Source organism: Rhipicephalus sanguineus, chromosome 9 (genome assembly GCF_013339695.2).
Source record: "Rhipicephalus sanguineus isolate Rsan-2018 chromosome 9, BIME_Rsan_1.4, whole genome shotgun sequence".
Taxonomy (NCBI): Eukaryota; Metazoa; Arthropoda; class Arachnida; order Ixodida; family Ixodidae; genus Rhipicephalus; species Rhipicephalus sanguineus.
Genome location: NC_051184.2, coordinates 42576756 through 42599305, shown reverse-complemented (window position 1 = coordinate 42599305; position 22550 = coordinate 42576756). Strand labels below are relative to the sequence as shown.

Genomic DNA, 22550 nt, shown 5'->3' with positions numbered 1-22550 from the left:
GCCTCGACTACCGATCGGCAGCGCTTTTTGAGCATGCTCGAAAAGTGTTGCAGGGCCCCTTTAAGGATGTGTGTAAGCTTTAGCAGGCACCTCGTTTTTTTTAGCCTGGCTATGTTTGCGCTTTCCAGGTATTCTCACCTTACATTCGGCAAACGTATGCTCACGGATGATTCGCTTACGGCTGCCTAATGACGCGGCGTGTTTACATTTGCAGGCTCTGCAATCGTGAGCAGCGTCAAGGACACATTTCTGCCAAAAAAGCTTCATTGCAGCAGAGCGGAATAAAACCAAATAAGTTCAGGAAATAAAAACCCTTATTTACTATTATTTTTGACAGTTTTCGATGCGATGTTGAACCGCGCTTGGTAGACTAGCCGAACTCGTTCATCTTGGATCTGTCCGTTCAGTTACTTCAACAGTGTGGACATGGTGTGCTTCCTGCCAACCTTTAACGATATTCGCACCCCTGAAGACAGTATTTAAGCATTCGACATACTAAAACCCGGCGTTCTAAAAGGACGTTGTCGGGCTCAGCGCCAGTACATTTTGTAACGACAGGTGACACGTTCTCGGCTAAGTGGGATTCTACTGAGAAAAATGTTTTCGACAGCATTCGATGCGAGATTTGAAAACCGGAAACCAGCAACGAAAATTTACCTGACTGGACCGCTGTCGCTTAAATCTAAATCGGCCGAAGTGTAACGCGCGAAAGCCAAGCGACAGAGCTTCCGCGTTTCGATTGCGCCCGCGTGCCAAACGCAGTTTACTGGCCCGGCCTCTTGTGTAATCGCCTTGAAGGGGGAGGGGGTTGCAATCTTGCAGCTGGTTGCATATTACCCGTGACTGGTTGTTTTATTCGCCACTAGATGACGCGGAAAGATACCGTGGTTGCTACTCGCGCACGCCTGAAGGCGCTGCAAGCAGACGCCGGAGCTCGCGGGCCACGCGCTCGCGTGTTCCCTTTCATAAAAATTGACAGTGTACGGTTTCCCCGCCGGCACAAGTATAATCTTGTTACGGAGATTCGCAAACTCGGTGTGCGACATGCGCGCCACCTTTTGCTGCGCTTCATCGACTTCCTGCTTGTTACAGCAGTTGAGATCATAGGTCGGCAATTTCACTCATGAGTCGACTCACTCAGACTCAGATCCGTGAGTCTGAGTGAGTGAAGCCGTGAGTCTGAGTCTGAATGAGTTCGGTTGAGTAATATTTTGGTGAGTATGAGTCCGAGTGAGTCCGGCTGAGGAAAAGTTTAGTGAGTCTGAGTCCGTTTGAGGAAAATATTGGTGAGACTGAGTCCGAGTGAGCCCTAAGCGCAAAATATATTCCTTGAGTGAGTCTGGATGAGTTCCACCTGTTATTGCCGACCTATATGGCCTATCTACTCATGTTAAGCATTACTATCGACCTGATATAGGCTTAAGTTTATACTCAAGTTTATACTTAAGTTTATACGCATGGAGGTATATTCACATATACCTCCATGCACTAGAGTTCATACGCCATCTCAATAATTATGGATCAGAGGCGTGGGTTCGGGGTGAGGGGTGCCATGACTTCCCCCCACAAACTCTTCTAAGGGATGTTCATGATATAAATATCTCGTGTGAGTTGTGTATTTCATAAAAAAGTCCTTACTGGATTGAAACCACTGATAACTCGTTTAAGACGGTACAAGATTAAATGGCGTGTCCATAACACCGATTATGTGAGATATTGGCGTGAAAGAGCATTGACACCGTGATCGAAAAAACAGATTTTACGCTAACGGACTCATCAGTCGGCTTCCTCAGGCTCACTCAGACTCAGGTCAAGCCGTGAGTCTAAGTCTGAGTTAGTCCGGCTCAGTAATGTGCTGGTGAGTTTGAGTCCGAGTGAGTCTGGTTGAGAAAAAGTTTAGTGAGTCTGAGTCCAAGCGAGTCCGGTTGAGGAAAATTTTCATGGGTCTGAGTCCGAGTGAGCTCTCGGGGCAAAATATATTTCTTGAGTGAGTCTGAGTGAGCCCCAATTTTTTTGCCGACCTATGGTTGAGATACGTGTCGTCTGCAGCGAGTTCCGTCCGGTTGTTTCCCCCTTCAGGTTTAGGCGCCGGTGGCAACAGCAATCGCTTGCTTGGCGAGGCAGTGGCGCCCTCTAGTGCATGACGCGGGTGTCAGCCGCATCTTTCCGAAGTGTTTTTAGTAGGGGTGTGCGAATAGTGAAATTTCATCTCGAATCGAATTCGCATCGAATAGTGCCGAATAGTGGCCAAAAATATCGAATGTCGAATCGAATATCGAATAGTGCATATTTACACGAAACGTGTACCACAAGTTACGGCAATGCAAAGGAAAAATGAGGGACGTTACGGCGTGGTGACATCTTTATTAACGTGCTTGTTCGGGAGGGTTTATTTTTAGGCTTTTATGCGCGCGCAGGCATGTTGATAGCAGAGCCACAGTTCCAGTCAGCAGCGGACCTCCTAACGTCCTATTCTCCTAACGGCTAACGGAGGGGGGGTACGGTAGCTATCCTTTTTTCCCATATGGTCACGCAATATGGCTGATCTGACAACGGTAATATTGCGCTTCATCGTGATGAATTCTCCGGGCCCAAGAATCTTCGGGCGCCCGTTCACAGCAGCGTTTAAACTGCGCGCCGAAACGATGGAAGTTTCTGAACGAGTGATGCGGTGTGGCAGTGGCGACTGTACAGTGTGAACAAATTTCCTCATGTAAAGCCAGCACCGAGGGTTTCGTGGGCCGAAATCGGGTCGTTTTGCAGCGGTTACGGCATACGCGATCGAAGTACGCAAGAAACCCACGCCTCTGTTTCGGAAGCGAAGTTGATAAGGGCTTGACAATTTTGTCATGCGTTTTTTTTCTCATGCGTCACTTTTGAAGCATTAATATAATATCTGGGGTTTAACGTCCCAAAACCAAGATATGATTATGAGAGACGCCGTAGTGGAGGGCTCCGGAAATTTCGACCACCTGGGGTTCTTTAACGTGCACCTAAATCTAAGTACACGGGCCTCAAACATTTTCGCCTCCATCGAAAATGCAGCCGCCGCGGCCGGGATTCGATCCCGCGACCTTCGGGTCGCAGTCGAGCGCCATAACCACTAGACCACCGTGGCGGGGAAAAAAAGGCGAGGAGAGAATAGGAATAAAAGGAAGACGGGGCGGTTAACCAGGGCTAACCCTGGTAGTTTCAACGAAGTTTCAACGAAGTTTCAACGAAAGGCCTACTGTAACGATGTTAACGTTAGTTTCAGCCGCCCACCCTAAGCAAGTTGCACCATTGGCCTTTGTCGCGTTTTAGGTATTCGTCCTGTCGAATTTTTCGAAACTTCGAATACCGGGTATTCGAAAGTCGAATCGAATTATTCGATTAGGTATTATTCGATTCGAATTCGAAACTCGAATATTCGCACAATCCTAGTTTTTAGCGATTTTAAGTTAATTATTGCAATGACGTCTTGGTTATTTCTGTTAAATAACTTATTTTATACCTTGTTCGTTTATTTTAACCCGGATTTCAGCATTGCTAGCCTTGTTTAAGCCTGTATTGACCACTTGATTTCGAGCGTGATCCCGCCACATGAGATCTACGGATGGACGACAATACAGGCCCCTAAAAGTGCTAAGCACTTAAAAGGAGGGATTCAACACGTGCGCTACGTGTTGTGTCCTTCCTTTTGTCGTCTGTGTGTTTCTTATGAGCTAACGATTTCTTGAAGACATATCTTCCCTATGTCATTGTATATTGCGCTGTAGCGATGGTGAATAACCCCCAATTGCCGAACACGGTTCCCTGACCTCGCAGTTCTCGTGGTACTGGACGAGCCGACGGCCGAGCTGGACCCGCTGAACACGTACTTCGTCGTCTCGATCCTGGCCAACCACGCCAAGAAATACAACCGACTCGTGCTGCTGACCATGTCCAAGCCGCGCTCGGACATCTTCCCGTTCCTGGACCGCGCCGCCTACCTATGCCTCGGCGAGATGGTCTATACCGGTGAGTTACGCAGAAAAAGCAATGACGCGGCCTGCACGTGCGTCTGTCCTCAAATAGACCGTTTCCCCTATTCCTCAACTAATAGCGTAGTCCGTACAAAGGGCCACTTCCTTACCACGCGTGTTAGGGGAGTGCCACAACCTCGTCAACGTTCCACTTTCTCGGCACCAGCAAGTACTTCCGCCTGCGGGTGTTTTAATGCATCATCATTCTTAAGGTACTTTCCCACTAAACCTGTCGGTCTGTCGGCCTGTTTGTAACGTAAAACCTTTCTCATAATAATATTATCTGGTGTTTTACGTGCCAAAACCACAATATGAATATGAGGCACGCCGTAGTGAGAGGCTCCGGAAATTCGGACCCTCCGGTGGTCTTTAACGTGCACTGATATCGCACAGCACAGGACCCTATAGTATTTCGCCTCCATAGAAATCGGACCGTCGCGGCAGAGATAGAACTCGAGACCTTCAGGTCACCATCCGAGCACTGTAACCACTGTACCTGCCGCTGAGGCAGGCAACGCCTTTCTCATAGGAACACTGAGGGCTCCATAGGAAATACATGGGAAACATATTGCGAAACATATAGAACCAACAACTTCCTAAGTAAGTCGGGGCCCGAATTCTCGACCTTCCCAGCATGTACGATACCAAACGTTTGACCTCCGAAGTATACACGAATTCAAACTTCGAACCTTCCAAAATTAGCGACGCATGGGACCCTCGACCTGACCCTGAACCTTCCAAGTGCGCTGGGTATCGAACCCTGAAGCTCCGATATATACAGCGACTCGAACCTCGAACCCCGAGCCTTTCAAGCAGGTTGGATGTCATAGACGACGGAGATAAGCGCGCACTCCGTCGCGTTGACCATTCTGTAGGTGTAGCAATGCAATTTCACCGTTGTGCTGAAGCTTATCCGTGCTCAGTTAGTTAGAATTCGCCGATCTAGTTTTCCGGTCCATGCCGCGGAAGACGCCGCTTGCCATCCTGTAACAGTCGTATACCCCTTACCTCTGCTCCTGCTGCCACCTTCTGACACTGTAGACATTCACAAAGAAAATCTTCGGCGCTCTACGCGAGCTCTCATACCTCCGCGTGGTCATGACCTCTCGAGAGGACTCACTCATCAAGAAGCGGTATCGCTCCAAAGAGTTCGCGTGGGTGCGGCTGGGACGCTTTCAATCCGCGCGAAGTGGGGGTACGCCGAAACAACTTCGAGCTGCCCGTTTTGTCCTGCGCCAGTGCGGGAAGCAGGCCTGAACCGCCTTTTAAGGACACGCTCTGGACTACAAGCGGCTCGTCGACGCCACCTGCGGCTTGCGGGGCTTCAGCACACCAAGCCGCCTGACTTACAGCGGTGGATACGCACTCGACATCATAGTTTCCTGCTGGACTTTATGGAGGAAATACAGCCGCACAATTTTGTGTAAAGTATGTTGATGCCGCAGAGCAAACTTCTGTAGCAATTATTTCGTATTTCATTCTCCAGATTCACACGGATGGTTCCGTTTCCGACTTTTCGATGTCTTCTGTACCATGTTTGCCCCTTGTTGATATACCCATTTGACAAGCGCATACCGATTGCATTACACGTGTAGAATCAGTGTCCCGAGCAGTATATTCGGGCACATGCCCGCGGGCGACTGTTTAAGGACTGTCGGTTGCGTTTCTTCATGATGCAGTGTTTTTCAACCTTCGATGGCGTCAGCAGTGGCGCCGTCCCGCTATCAATATCTGACGCAGCAAAACGCCTTCTTGGAATGGCTCGTCATTTAACGCTGGACCGGTGGAATTCACCGATGTTTACAAGTCCACGCCTACATACCTTAGACCCAGATATTCAATTACAGGTCCCATACAACTTATCACGACGTGATTCCACCCTGCTCGTCCGTCTCTGGAGTAGACTTTCACACAATTACCTGGTTCCCGGCCCACATTGGCTCAGGGGTTCATCCAACAGTTCCCAACGTCAACGAACTTGCCCATAACCGTGCGCGAGAAATCACGTGCCGCAGCGATCCGGGCGGGTTCGCTTCAGGGATCCACTTGGCTCCTTCAACGAAGTTAAGTCGCACTATCAACTGCCAAGGCAGCGATACTCCCTCCCGCATTCCAAGCTTACTAGGCCGCAGTCGTCGGCTCTCCGGATGCTGCAGCCAGGTTCCTTACCGTCTCGCAGCACGTTAGTCACTTTGCTGAAGGCATACATCCAGGATGCCCTATCTGTGGGGCGGATAATTGCACACTCGCTCATATGCTCTGGCAGTACCCGGCGTTACTTAGCGCGAAGTTCAGCACAGAAGAGGACTGGGAGAGGGCTCTTAAAAGCCGCGAGCTCTCAGCCCAGCTTTCGGCAGTCCAGGAGGCCTGTGAACGGGCGGAGGGCCAGGATCTTTCAGTAACGGCGTGGGCCCGGCCAGCAACTGGGGCGGACCCCCTTTGGGGGTTGTCTTATCGGGGTTCTCCAGGACTAAATAAAGTTCATTTCATCATCATCTGGCTTGGAGTGGCATTCTCCGATGCGCATTCATTCACCATTAGAATGGCTGATACCCCACTGTGTGAGCACTGCTGGTGCAGGGAAACAATCACGCACCTTCTCTGCGAGTGCACCCGTTTTGACACCCAAAGAGCAGCCCCCTAAGCCGCATTGGCCCAGCAAGACAACCGCCCTCTCACAGAGGACGAAATCCTAGGGCACTGGCCCACCCGGTCTTCAGCGCGAGCGGCTATGAGGGCGTTGCTGCGGTTTCTTCGGCAAACCGGACTGAAAGACAAGTTATGACTGGTCTCAGACAATGCTTTTAGACAGTGCTATTTTCATGACTTTGTAGTAGTGATGCAGAACTATCGATGGTACTATCGATACTATCGATAGCTGAGTCACTATCGAACTATCGATAGTAAAAAATACTATCGATAGCGCTATCGATAGTAAATTCGATGGTACTATCGACAGTACAAAATCGACAGCGCGAACTCATTGCAGAATAAACTTGGTTTCCCGCGCGCGTGGTACATAGTGCAGCCGGAGGAGCAGTCTGAAGGGCAAGAAAGTTGACATGCTTGTGTTCTTCACCAGAGTGCTTAGCTGACACATGATCATAAAGTTCATAAAGTATTATGATCTAGCTGAAAGGAAGCATTTACATGTGGTGGAACTGCGTGGCTTCAAGTTTATATTGCATTTTATGATTTCAAAATAAAAAAATATCAAGAACTACGTTTCTTAATTGTAACATGTAACTGGTTGCTTTTGGATATTAATTTATTAATGAACATATTCCGCCATTTTCACTGCGGAAATAATTTATTTCTCTCGCCATAAAATGCTCATAAATTAAGCGAAGCTGATAGTAGGCTATCGCAAATATTTTGGCAATATGGCCGGCCAGCAACAGCATCATTATTCACACCACTATCGATCGTATTGGCACGTGGTTGTGACGATGAAAAATGCAGCAAGACTTCGAAATACAGAGCTCTTTATTTGGGCGAACTTGTGTCCAGAAAATCAAAACCCAAAATACAAGCGATATACGCTGCGCACTGATAGCGGCGAGAACAGTCGTCGGCCTTCGAGTAATCTGATCATCGGTGGGACGCGTCGTCTTTTATACATCAGTCATGGAACCTTCCAGCGTTGTCGCTGGTGCTCGCGTAAGCTCTCGAATAAGCTTCACTATTTGCGTCCGACGCGTAATCTTGACAGAATGATCTTAAACAATGGTAAAGCTTCCCAAGCATTACGGCGCAGTCTGCGTCAAACGTTGCTAGTAGTTTATTTATTTATTTATTAGATGGGTCATTCCAAGTGAAACGTCCCAGCACAAAATTCGACCATCAGCGATTCTATTGAAAAAAATTGAGCTGATAGGTAACTGTACGAGAGTGATTTTACTGAAGTATTTTCGTCCAAAAAATAATGCGGTCACGTGACCGCCCTTCGAATATGCCGGCAAAAACGAAAAGTTAGGTGGGAATAAATTATGCGTATTCAACCTTGAAATTGGGTACAATGGCACAATGGGTTTTAAAGTATTCTGTTGTCATTGTACTTTCACGTGACGTCACAAGTAAAACCATACATTCATTTTGCGGCCTAAATAGGCTTAGCAAAGAAGCAAGAAAAAATGCAAATTCAGACAATTTTTGTAAAAAAGGCGGCGACGTTTCAGCAACAAAATTTTTTTTGCTCGTTTACCAATACATATAATATGTGCTAAAAATATTTTCAACTTATGTAAACCAATGTTTATTGAGAAAAATGCTTCCAAAGTTGACAAAAAATGACTTTTGGGGGAGGTTCAATCGCAAATTAAGCCTTGAGGCCCTCGCGCTAAAAATACACAAGATAGTTCATTATATGCTCCCATGTCTTGTCTGTTGATGTGGAAAATTTTATTCCTGTAAATTTTGTTTAAAGCGAAAAAATAATTTTTGATGTGCACAACCAACGTCACTGGTAGGCATTGGCAAACTGTGTACACACGCAGCTGCCAGTCTCCTCGTCGTCTGCTCATCTGCTACGTTTCTCGTAGTCTGCTGAAAAGCAGACGGCAGCAAGTATGTAAACTTAATTTGAAAATTGCAAGACATTTTTCATTCGCTTTTGGGTTGTAGAGAAAAAAAATGCCTTGTCCTCATTTTGGGTGCCTTTTTGTTTTTTTCCGATTACACGTCTGTTTTCGCATTTGGCAGTTCAGCGAATTTTCTGCAACTGGTGAGTCGATAGTCAGAGAAGACAGCAGGCGAGGTATTCGTCGGGCTGCTAATATTATTGTAAGCAGAGTTCGAGCTTACAGATGCCCAATATGCTGTAGTAGCGGACAGGACTTGGTGCGACAACTTGAGAATGGATGGCGAAATCCAAACTCCTGTACAATGCCTCCCTGAATCTCCACCCTCGGAATTTAAAGGTAAGAAACTGATCCTAGAATTAACTAGTAATTTATAGGGGCACCACAATTTAGCAAGATTGCTTGTATGAATCACAATTGGCTGTGTTCTTCATATTTTGCATCATCCTGAAAGATGCATCCTATGTATGAAGAGTAGGCAGAATTTGCGAGGTTACTAATGTTTGCTTACATTTTCATTTACAGTGTGGTGTATGTTTACAGTGTGGTATATTTCATGCGGGTACCTAGAGAATCAAATTGGAGTCAAATACGGTTATTGCTAGATATTGAGACACACGCTTGGAACCGTTTTTCAGGAAACGAACTTCAGCCATGCACTTTCGGGCCAAGAAACTGCCACAAGACGTACTACTGCAGGCGGCGGCAACTGACAACTGTTAGCACCTTGAGTGACACAGATCAGCGTCTTCTCCTACTGCGCTCGAAGCTTAGTTTGCATGAAGGCGCGACGATTTGTGAACACCACAAGGAACTTTATCTTCGCCGATACGCTTCGAAAGTCGCTTCAAAGCTGTGTTCGGACCCATTTTTTCGACATACAAAGCACTGTCACGGGTCGACAGTCATCACAATAGCCCTTGCTGATGCCCATCCTTCCCTTGACCTTGTTCCGGGAAGTCGAATTTGTGAAGCATGCAGGCGTAAGTTATATATTGCTCAAAAGGATGAGCACACTGAACAAGAATTCGCTGCACTGTCCACACGAAGTGAAGGCGCGCCTGCACGGTCAGCTGCTGAAACAGAAGAAGAGTCCTTAGACGTAGCTACTGGTAGCAAAAGAAACTGGTGCAGCATGGGCGACGGAAGCGTGGAGAGGGAACCTGGCCAGAAATTACAAAGAGGACGCCTATTGCCAGAAATTGGTCAGTCATCTACCTGTGACAGGCACGAGGACCATGGCCTTGTTTTCAGTGATTACGTGACCTTGATGCAAGACCTCAAAGAGAAGTTTTCGCGAGAACAAAGCCGAGAAAAAAAGCTTCAGTACCTTACTTTGGCCCCCCAGTCTTGGTCTCGTGAAAAAACCATGGAGTTCCTCGGCGCATCGGAAAGACAAGTTCGCGAAGCCTTGAAGATCAAGGCTCGCGATGGGATTCTCGGTACACGAGAAAAAAAACATGGCCGCTCAATCAGCGAAGAAATAAAATCATCAATCAGGGAATTCTATGAGGATGATTCGGTGACATATTGCTTACCAGGGAAAAAGGACACGTTGCATGGCAAACAGAAGCGTCTAATTTTGATGAATCTCAAAGAGATGCATGAAGAATGGAAAAGGACGTACAATTTAAAGTGCGGGTTCTCGACATCCGCCTCTCTGCGTCCTCGCCACTGTGTCCTGGCTGGTGGGAGTGGTATGCACACAGTGTGCGTGTGCATGAGTCACCAAAACTTTAAATTAATGCTTCATGCCAGTGGCCTCAAAGAGACGACTGATGAGCTCTTGGCTACATAGGTATGCGGACTTAATAATGAAGACTGTATGTTTAGCAAGTGCGCATCCTGCCCCGGTACAACTTCTGCAGTGACTCTGCTTCAGCAAAGTCTCGCCCGTATTGTCGAGAGCAGAGACAACATACATGTCCAGCAATGGATAAGCGGAGTTCGTTGCTCACTCGAAACCATTGTCCTCACACAAGAAGAATTTTTTGAAAGATTTGTAGACATGTTGAATCAACTGAAGACCCATCATTTCGTTAGCAAGCAGCAGTAAAGGTACTTCCGAGAAATTAAGTCAAGCTTAAGTCCTCAAGAAGCTGTCGTGGTGATGGATTTCGCCGAGAATTACAGTTTTATAATTCAGGACGCGCCTCAGTCATACCACTGGGTTAACACACAGGCCACAGTGCACCCTGTAGTTGTCTATTTTATTGAACAGCAAAGCACCCGTAGAGATGTTTCTGTGAGATGTTTTGCCATTATTTCAGACTGTCCGGAGCATGACACAGTCGCAGTACACGCATTTCAGAGCGCAGTACTGGAGATAGTGAAACAAGATCTGCCACAAGTGAAAAAGATCCATTATTTTTCTGATGGAGCTTCCTCTCAATATAAAAACAAAAAGAACTTTTTGAACCTTTGCTACCATGAGGAGGACCACAACCTGTCAGCAGAGTGGAACTTCTTTGCCACTTCACATGGCAAAAGCGCATGTGATGGTGTCGGCGGCACAATAAAACGTCTGGCAGCAAAGGCAAGTCTACAGAGGCCATATGGTGGTCAGATTCAGACACCACACGATTTGTTTGTTTTGGCCAAAAGCAAGGTAAAGGGAATTACAGCAATTTGGGTGCCACATTCCACAATTGAAGAAAAAAGAACCAAGCTCGCTCCGAGATTCGCCATGGTGATCGCTGTCAAAGGGACCCGACAACTGCACCACTTCAAACCGTCCACTCTTTCTACACTTCACGTTGGTCTTACATCCTTCTCCAAAACTCATGAAATTCCAGTGAGAAAGCTAGTGTGAAAGACAAAGTAGCGTACTTTGATATTAACGATTAAGGTGTCAAAACTGCGAACAGAGGACAACACATCAGGAAGCAAAAGACCTGAAAGACAAGAAATTTACGTTTCGGAAGCCAAAATTTCCTTTTTTTGTGTTCGTAAACCATGAAGCACTGTTTTTCTGCTAGTATCAACCACCCGAGAACAAGGAACCATGTGATTCAGGAATCTGCGGCAGATAAAATGAAGCAGATTCAGCAAATAGATGCTATTGCCAAACTCTCATGCCCATGCTGTGTTCGTCAGCCTGACTTTTCCTAATGCCAAGAAGGCCAGTTATGAAGGGAAAAAAGTAAGCTGGTTCCGATATATATACACTGATGCGAAGGAACACTGCCAGAATTGGCTTGAGCAACTGACGTGGCCCTCAGACAAGGCCGAAAAATCACCAAGAACAAGCACGCGTTCTACAGCAAAGACAGACATTGGTACTGCGTACCAGTGACGTGGGTTGTGCACATCAAAAATTATTTTTTCGCTTTAAACAAAATTTACAGGAATAAAATTTTCCACATCAATAGACAAGACATGGGAGCATATAATGAACTATCTTGTGTATTTTTAGCGCGAGGGCCTCAAGGCTTAATTTGCGATTGAACCTCCCCCAAAAGTCATTTTTTGTCAACTTTGGAAGCATTTTTCTCAATAAACATTGGTTTACATAAGTTGAAAATATTTTTACCACATATTATGTGTATTGGTAAACGAGCAAAAAACATTTTGTTGCTGAAACGTCGCCGCCTTTTTTACAAAAATTGTCTGAATTTGCATTTTTTCTTGCTTCTTTGCTAAGCCTACTTCGGCCGCAAAATGAATGTATGGTTTTACTTGTGACGTCACGTGAAAGTACAATGACAACAGAATACTTTAAAACCCATTGTGCCATTGTACCCAATTTCAAGGTTGAATACGCATAATTTATTCCCACCTAACTTTTCGTTTTTGCCGGCATATTCGAAGGGCGGTCACGTGACCACATAATTTTTTTGGACGAAAATACTTTAGTAAAATCACTCTCGTACAGTTACCTATCAGCTCAATTTTTTTTTCAATAGAATCGCTGATGGTCGAATTTTGTGCTGGGACGTTTCACTTGGAATGACCCAGATGCGAAGTATCTTAAAGGGCCCCTCACCAGGCTTGACAATTTTGAGCTAACGAGCGCAATGCATACACTGGGCGTCCACGATCACGTCTGCCAAAATTTGCGACGCTACGCGCCGCAGAAATGGGTCAAATTTCAAGGTGAACGCTGCTTGCCCTTCCTCTCGCGGGCGCGCGCTTTAGAGAATGAGGGGATGACGTACATGAGAAAATGGCCCATCGTAGATGGTAGTGCTGTGACGTCGCTCCTCTACGTAGACTGTGCTCTGACGTCGCCAACAGTAGCACGTGGCGCTGCGATAATTATTTCACACGACATGTGTAGTTTGTGTAATTTGTTGCTTGAATAGATTAATAAAACTTGAGAGAAATAACGAGACACACAAAGGGAATGTAAGCGTCTTTTTCATTTTTTTTTCGTGAATTGCAGCGAGATGCGGGGCTAATGTGCCTCCCTTTCCCATGCGTTCGTGTCCCCGCGGTGAGCGCATCGAGCAGACGCCAGCCCTGGAAACGAAAGTAATGTTCTAGCGCGTTCGAGCACTCATTATGCTCGTTTATTCTACGGCGTCCAAGGAAACGTTAATGCGGCACTGGCTCATGATACCGCCACTCTCGTGCCCGTACAAATGTCTCAACTTTCATGCCCGTCCCACAGAGACAGGCAGTACACCACAGAGAACGCCGACAAAACGCCCACGGCCGCTACATAAAAAAAAAATAAGGTAGCGGCCGTGCAACGCCGCTCGCGTGCTCCGGCTGGCTCGGGCACGTCATGCGCACGTGACCATGCATGCACATGACGTGTTCATGCGTATGTGTCAAGTGAAGAGGGCAGGGAAGGGATTTGGCTTGCGAAGGCTACACGGGGCGAGTGGCAAGGGTTCGAAACTCGCCTCCTCGCATCATGGTTTCGCGCCGCTACAAATTATCGTTTTTCTCAGCTCGTAATGAACCGATTTGAAAAATTCTTGCGGCATACTGCTCTTCATTCGGCACACAACAACTTCCAGCGTCTGACTAAAATTTGCTATGTGGCCTGGTGAGGGGCCCTTTAAGGCGGAGCTCAATCCGGTGGTGGTGGTGTGCGGCGTGACCACCCTTACTGCGCATGCGCATACCCTCTCCACACACCACCTCTCCACTCACCCTCTCCCCTCTCCACTTTCCCTCTCCCCTCTCCCCTTCCCCTTTCCACTCTTCCTCTGAAACGCGGGCTAGACATGCCGAAATTCTCTCCTGCGCAACGCCGCGATGAGCTCGAGCGTATGCGCGTCCCCTCCGCTTCTCTCTCGTCTCCCACGCTGCCCCCCTGTCGCCCGCCTGTCGACCGCGTTCCCTGCTCGCCCTGTGAGAATTAACGGCCAGGCTAGATGGAAGATACGACGCGCGTAGCGTCCCTCTTCGCGTTCCACGACGCGAGGTCGGTAGCATGCCCAACGAACGCCAACGGAACGCGATCGTGCAAGTGCTCCGGCTTCGCATCGCCTCATGATCCCCTTTAGCGGGAGATGGTGTAATTTTTTTATTTGTTTGTTTGTTTGTTTGTTTGACAATACATGATTGTCGTGGTGCAGGAGACTAAAGGCGACATTGTGAGTGGGTGAAACCTTAATACACCAAAACAAAGCAATAAACACGCGTGGCAGTAATATCGCTAGTAATATTAACGATGGTACTACCAATTGCACTATGGATAGTTTGTCGATAGTAGTACTATCGATAGTTTGTTTACACTAACGATAGTTTTAAAAAAGAACTATCGATGCTATCGATAGTCAATTTACCGATAGTTCTGCATCACTATTTTGTAGTGTCGTTACAGACTCTCTTCTCATCTTACATTCTTTCACACCCACTTTCCCTTTCCCCAGTACAGGGTAGCCAACCAGAATTCTTCTTGGCTAACCTCCCTGTCTTTCCTCTACCTTTCCCTCTCGCTCTCTCTGTGACAACCTTGTTAACAAGGTCAACGCCTCATACTCGGGGGCGGAAATATTTCTGCCGACTGTATAAGCCAGGCTAGCCCAGCATTCTGTCTGGCTGACAGAGCTTACTGGCGCTCAGTCACCGGAGGTTAGGTTAGGCAAGAACTTTTGCAGCAGTTTAAAATTCAATATTCCGTTTCTTTATTCTTAGGTTCTTGCAGCTCCTTCACAATTATAGCCTTAGGATAGCTGGCCGGACTTGTGGCCAGATATTCCTTGTTTTGCATTTACTGAGTGAGAAAAAGAAAACAAGACACTCCTATTGTAGATACTGCCATCTATAGTGTAATCGGACCGAGATGACTCGTGACTTTTTCTTTTTAAGATTGAACACTTCAGTGGTGGTTTGAGGATTTCTGCAGCTCATAAGGCAAACAAGGCGCCGCGTCGTAAGGTGGAGGCGGCAGGAATAATTAAAACATGTGGTGGCGTTGTGTCCCCCCGTCTATCCGCCTCGCTTGTCCCTCCTAGCTACAAGTCCACCTGGCTGACTTGTTTCGTTCTTGTTTTCTACCCGTAAACTAATAAACAAGTAAATTAGGGCGTTGCGAAGGCACGCAAGAACCTTGCGCCACCCTCCCTACATTTTCCTTATATTCCGGTCGACGGGCGCTTGCAGGAGTCTCGACAGACGCGCTTGGAACACACACTGACCTCGTCTCAAGTGCGCTGACCGAACATAAACAACGTTTCGCAAGCAGGACTCTCGCGTTGACGCACGCACAAAGACTGTAGCGACAGCCAGGGATTACTTGGAGCATTGGAAACTTTCCGACGAAATGTTCCGATTACGCAATGTACAGCGCGCTAGTACTGTACTGCCGTTGTTACGTGACTGTGCGTGCATTAGGAAAGGGTTGGTGCTACAACAGCTGCTGAAGTGCGCACAACGGGTGGATGAGTTTTTCCGCGAAAGTGTGGGCGCCGTGAATGTTCTTAACGATTCTTTCTCAAGGAGATGTCGTCCCGTCTTGTCATTAGCGCCGATTATAGTCGGACAACTGCGCAATGTGTGCGCGCTCGTGACGCTATACATCGTGGCTGTTACGGTATCGCACTCGCGAGTGCTCGTCAACGAATCACGCCGGCGGAGCATTAAAACACACCCGCGCCGATTAAGTACGGTGGGAAGTAACGACGCCAAGGAAGATACTGGAGGTGTTCTACCACACCCCAGGTAAAGAAGAAGACGTTCTTGTTTTGAGAGACACGCGGTGGGTACAATGACGGAAAAGAAGGTGCGATAATAATTGCGCGGGACTAGGTAATTACCACGCCGAGTTTTACACACCGACTCACGAAATCCGCGCAGCGCGGGAGAGGTTAGGGAAGTTCGTATAAGCTAATCATTAGCTACAGAAGGCACGCGGTGTTTCACAAGGAAGGAAGGACCGCTCTGCACATTATTCTCTACTAAACCTGCAAGCTTCCGCTCAGGGGGCGTGATATTGAGGACGATCAAAAGGCGGCCAATCTAGGAGCCATTCTGGTTTTCTCTTCCATTTGCTCGACGCGGCAGGTAGTAGTGCAAATATTTGGAAAAGCTAATCGATCCTTTCATATATGCTTAAAGGACGTCTAAAAGTTGAAAGTTATGAAAGGAAATACACGCAACAATGCAACTTGTGGTTTCTGTAAGCTTCTGGCAAAATTGGAATGTGTGCCGAAATTCAACTTACGGCCGGACGGGAAGGTATACTTTAAGAAGAATGCTACGACGCTGCGTTGGACTATTTAGGGATATTTGGAAAACCAGCTCGTCGTGCGCAGAACGGAAAGCACAAAGACGAAAACGCACAATACACCGCCCAAAATGCTGCAGTGGGTCTAGTTCACTATCGTAGGAACACAGGCGCTTATAACTGCGTACACCTTCCTTGTGATGTTTATTCCACATCCACAGTAAACACTCAATAGACTACGAAGATGAACAAAGAAAGAAAAAAAAATGGAACAAAAAGGCCCACTCTATAGGAGCCCGCGTACCACGCCTTACGTAGAGACGGTACTGCGCTCAGTTTGGAGGCCTGTGTTCCATGACAATGTCAGCACCCAATCCTCACCCTTGTCCCGCGCCCTACTTTAATGAGTGTTCCCATACGAATTCTCGCATCGGTTAATCATTTCCATGACATATATGACGCGATGCAGTGAGAAGCGAAGCCTTGAAACATCTGTACGGCTATGATAACGATTTGTTTACTCGGATACTATCAGTGCCCAAAAAGCACCACAGACAAAGGCAAGAGTAGTAGGTCACTACTACTTTGTCTGCAACGTGTCGCGTTCTATAGCGCAGGGATGGAGATACGACGGTGATTCCACACGTTAGCGTTAGCTGCACTTCGGTCAGAGGAGTTGAAATAAGCATCAGCACGTACGACGCAACACGAACTTCAAGTATACATAATCTATTAGAGGTACGTGAAAAGTTAGTTAGTCGCAAATACTTTCTGAGAAGGGTAATCAAGGCCAAGGGGTAATTGAGCTTATGGATCATACAGAGGTGGCGGAATTTACTGCGGGAAGCTGGGCCACGCAAGTGGTGACTTCTTTTGGTCATGAACCCATAATATTTACGTTAATGATCGTATGAAGATTCATAATTTCAATTGTGGCCTCCTCCTTCGTCTCCGCAGGTTACACTCGGACAATGCTGGAGTACTTCCGCAACATCGGCTTTCCCTGTCCAGAACTGGAGAACCCGCTCATGTACTACCGTGAGTATCATACGCCCCTGCGTACTCAGACAGCCACAGACTTTCTCCAAAAGGCAGATCGTTAATAACGGCAGCAATTTAATAAAGAACGACCTTAATCAGAGTCTATATAAAGTTATTACGCTCCACATAAACTTCACTAAACATTCGCTAACTAAATTAACTAGCGCGTTGTAATGCGCGCACTGATATAAGAACGAACAACACTCAGGCCATGACAAAATGAAGGCAAACACAGAGCAACAGCGACAGAGATTGGACACCACAAGCACGTACTCAAAACATTAATTTACTGAAAGAAAGATAATGAAAAAGGTCAACACAAACCAATTGCGCAATCGCCAATACAGAGCCTTTGTCACTTAATGCAAACCATGGAACTACGTGGAAATGGAAGTGACACAACGCAAGCGTCAAAATATTGTCAACAGTGACAGCCTCCAGAGTGATTACTGCGACTTCGTTTCGGTTGCCGGGGAACTCCTTGTTATTCTTGTGTTGTGCTACCGTCATTTCATCAGGGAAACGAACCAAATACCCCAAGTATCGAACTCAGTGCGACGGCACTAGCGTGGACAAAAACGCGGGTAGAGGTGAGAAAACGCTTCGCGTTATCTCTCGCTTCGGTGCGCGCTCCGAAACATGACATTACACGGCAAGCGCGCGAGGACACTGCCAGAATGAAGGCACAAGCTGTAAGCTGTTTGACTCGCAAAGCCTTGGCACACGCCCCGACGATTACCTTCACGCTAAGTCGCGCGGATGGAGATCCACCGCCGCTGCCACAGCTGCGATAAAGCTGGGGACGCATGGTCACATGCATTGGCAAGTCGCTTTTGAACAACGACGACTACTACAACTACTACTGATACTACGACTACTACAACAACTAAAACTACCGCAACCCTTGACGTCACGTGATGTCACGTCACAATGCGTCATGAAGACGTCACGATATCTGGCTATCCGTGACGTCATGATGACGTCACTTGGCGATGCCATCACGTCGCTATGTGCATCACTCGTTTTGGCGCTGACGCCGCCGGACGCCGACGGTCAATTCTCGCGTCTGACGAGACATCTAAGGCTTTCGCCTTAAAAAAAAACAGCATCTTAAACGCACTGAACGTGGTGCCATGACCCGATGTCAAAATCAACGATACCCGACAGACGCCGGAGAGCTGCGGCAGAGTAAACACGACATTGAAGGTCATTTACTGCGAAATGAATTGAGCGACTTGAAGTAGTGTTAAAATTGAAAAGACGAACTCGGAACATTGACCCGAACAGGTCCGAAGAATTACTCCAACGACGCTCCCAGCCGTCTCATTATTCGCCTCTCTCTGAATTACTGATCAACCGGACTTACTTCACTCGCGGTCGTACACCGAATAACTTCAGAGCTGACTCGGCGCGAAAAAGACCGATGGCGTTTTAAAACGCTAGCTCACACATCGGCGGCCTCAGCACACTTTTCAGCGAACGCCTCCAATCCAGTCGGACACATACGTATTAGATTGTAAAGCATATAACTTCGCGCCTACTCTTCAAAACGTCTAGCGTTTCCATTCGAAACTACTGCAGGCAACGACAGTAAAATATATAATAGCTTCCACGTGGAGTGTCGGCCCGTCTAGATAACGAAACTATAAAAACGCGATAGGAATGAGACAGACCTAGACTGCAGTGCTGGCAGAAAAAAGCCAGAGAGAGAGAGAGAGGAAGGGACTACGCAATGAGATTTACAAAACGTCTCGCACTAGAAGGTCTCTAGCGCAGTTCCGCCAGCGGAGAAATTTTCGAGCCCCATTTCAGAAGCCCGAGGACAAACGCTTAGCTAAGCGAGACGTGAAGCCATCGCCAGAGGCCACTCCCGCCGCATCGAAGGGAGCGCCGCTACGCGGCAATCCAATTCCCAGCACTTTCGATCGCAACTGGATGGCTGACGGTTAGTGCCGCTGGCCTTATCGAAAAAAACTGTGCAGTGTGCGCAGGCCGATAATATGTGGACCTGACAGGTCAGGCGCTAGAAGGCTGCATTTCTTCAGTGTACTGAAGGTGTATTGGTACAAAGATATATTGTAGAGGGAGAGGTAGAGAGTGATACGTACGAATGAAAGTAGAAAGGCGAGGAGGATAACGTGAACCGAAAGTACGATTTGCTACGCTACAGAGCAGGGGCGGCACCAGGGGGGGGGGGGGGAGACGCGCCAAATTTTCACCTGCTCTCCTCCCTCCCCTATGGAACTTAGTCGTGGGTGCCCCCTCGCACGCCCCCGTCCCCCCTAAGCAGTGACGTAGGCAGAAATTTTTTTTCGGGTTGGGGGGGGGGGGCACCTCCTTGGTCCGACATTGGGTCTGGGCAGATAAGTGGGTCGAGTCTCACTTTGTGCTCTGTATCCCATGGGGGGAAAAAAATTTCGGGGGGGGGGGGGCACGGGCTCGGTGTGCCCCTCCCCCCCCCCCCTCCCTCCCGGCTGCGCCACTGTCTCTAAGTAACAAAAAACGGCTGCGGTGAGGCAAGAAGGTTGAAAGACAACGTAGCGAAAAAAATAATAGAGAACGTGATTGCACAAGCACTGTAGGAAGTCGCGATACATGTAAGTTATCACGACAACGATTCGCGTGCTAACACCAATTCAGGGTAGCTCTTTTATAAAAGACAGCAGGACTGCTTACGACGTCTTCTGCTCGGACGAACGATGATGCTTACATTGCGAAATAGGTTTCTCCGACACTGGCCTGCTATCAAAATGGGTAACAACCCGTAGCGCAACATAACACAGACATAAAAGAAGACACGAGACGACCAACGAGTGTCTTCTTTTGTGTCCGCGTTATTTTCGCTACAAATTCTTACAGATGACGAACCAACAAGCCCAAGTAGACACAGCTGTGAAGATCAGAACGGGCAAGTGACAGCTCGTAGACATTTATCTACACTCTAATAAAAGAAAGAAGAGTATGTGTGACTCCTTTCGAGTAGTCCTGACTTGGCACGTATGTGACTCTCTCTAAAGAGGCACGTTAACTCTCTTGTGGGTCATACGACTCTGAGAAGAGAGTATATATATAATGACCCCCAAAGAGAGTTGACGTGTCTCTTTAGAGAGAGTGATATACGTGGCAAGCCAGAACTCTCCAAAAAGAGTCAATGGGCTCTTTTTTCCCCTCAAAGTGTATTCATATATATAGAAAAGCCGAGTGTAGCAATCAGCCTGCAGGTGCGCACCGCGTGTTCAACTCGCAGTACAGATTGCTTGAAATAGTCTAATTTTTTCTTTTTGAAAATGGAATGTATCATTACAGAATTTGTATTGACACATCTAACACAGCCAAGTAGCAGACACGTCGAGTATAAATAGCACCGATGCTGTCTGTATAGGAAAAATTCTATGAGCAAAGAAAAGTTTAGGCGAGATGTGTACAGAACGTTCCTAAACAGACTACTGTTGAAGTTCATTTTTCCAATGTGATCCAGACCACTTCAAATACCTTCGTATCAAAATCGATTATGCCGGAACGTTACCCTACAGCAAGGTAGCGGCGCTTCGTGATCGGCTGATCTCAAACGTTCTGACAAATCGGAAAAGCTTAGTTTAGGATAGCCATAATAACAATTACTGCGTTTTTAGTTCCAAAACCCACGATATCACGAGGGGGGCGCCGTGGTGGAACGCTTAGGAAATGTCGACCACCTGGAGTTCTTTAAAGGGTCCCTAACCACCCCCGCGTTCTAAGACAAGGGAGTGGTATCCTTCTCGCCTTCACTACCCTCCCTACAGGTGATCTCTCCTCCTCGCCACTTATTTCTTAAAAGCACGTATACAATGCCAGCACTAAGCGTTGAGCCTATCAGCATTTCGCATTTGTCGGCTACACACTGTTATCTCCGCTTACGCAGTCGGAAACAAAAAATCAAGTGAGATCAGTTGATCGCACACGATAGTCATGCGAGACAGTAGAAGTGTTTCCCTAGATAATAATACCTGGGGTTTAGTCCCAAAACCACGATATTATTACGAGAGACGCCGTAGTGGAGGGCTCCGGAAATGTCGACCACGTGTGGTCCTTTAACATGCGCCTAAATCAAACTACACGGGCCTCAAACATTTTTGCCTCTATGGAAAATGCAGCCGCCGCGGCCGGGATTCGATCCCGCGATCTTGGGGTCAGCAGTCGAGAGCCGTAACCACTAGACCACCGTGGCGGGGTGGTCACGCGAGACAAGGAAGAACGGGTGGGCGGCTGCTTGACAAAACAGTGTATAGAGGCAATTCGCAACTGATCTTTCGCGTATATAGACCATTCGAGAGCATGTACCGTAACGACGTCACGTGAATCACTGTTCTTGCGTCACGAAGTGCGCCAGAGTGATGAGAAATGCCAGGAGAGAATAATGCGCTCGTTTTTTGTATATTGAGAGGCTGGTGAGGGGCCCTTTAACGCGCACATAAAGCTATGCACACGGGCCTCTAGTATCTTGCCTCCATCTAAATGCTGCGGGGATTCGATCCCACAACCCTCAGGTTATCAGTGAAGCCCCATAACCACTAGACCATCGATGCGGGTAGCTTAAGACATCCAAGCAATAGACCGACTAGGAACAGTTCTTGAGCTTAAGGCGTCTAGGATTGGCCCTCCGATTGGTCTATACCGCCAGTAGCTTCCACGCAGCTGCATTGTATTCGAGTGAGACACTGTTTCATTGTAGAGCCCTGGTCATGCCGAAATTCTCGCATCGACGGCACTCGGGGCGGCCGACTCTCTACCCAGAGTCACGAAACGAAGACAAAATGCCAGCTTCGTTCACCAGGTTAGGCGGTGGAACTGGACACGTCAACCTCCATCCCACGCGCTTCCAATTCATAGCGAGTGCCTCTTCGAATTTTCTTGTCCTACTTTGTCACTCGTGCTTTCAATACGAGACGCCCTTCGCACTTGATTGAAGAGACTGCTTGGCTTCAAGTGCAAGAACGTGAAAAAGAAAAAAGCAATGTTCGACTCTTTCTAGTCACACGTGCCGGAAGGCCATTCGAGGAGTAGGCGTTCCGCGCTAGAAGTAGAAGAGGGGCCGAGTCTTCTTCTTGGTGTAAGTGTCCACAGGGACTGCTGGCAAACAAGCATTACGAATCAGTACACACTTTTCTTTTGCTGTAGAGTACAGCGCCCTCGACGTCAGTTACGATAAAGTGCGCACGTGTCGGCTCGACTGCGTGCCGTACTAAAAGCTGCTGTTCGCACATCGCAGAACGAAAACACTTGCGTAAGTCTGCCAAGAGATGAAGCCGACTGGAAGATGCT

At 47.6% G+C, this 22550-nt stretch overlaps 1 protein-coding gene across 1 annotated transcript in view; it reads left to right on the top strand.

Moving 5' to 3' along the window:
• Nucleotides 1-22550, top strand: part of LOC119405057 (ATP-binding cassette sub-family G member 5) — a 105056-nt gene that overhangs the window by 56359 nt on the left and 26147 nt on the right. Inside the window, exons 5-6 of the mRNA XM_037671816.2 lie at nt 3808-3999; nt 17166-17246. Of these exons, the coding sequence (XP_037527744.1) occupies nt 3808-3999; nt 17166-17246 (273 nt within the window). The remainder of the gene's footprint in view (nt 1-3807; nt 4000-17165; nt 17247-22550) is intronic.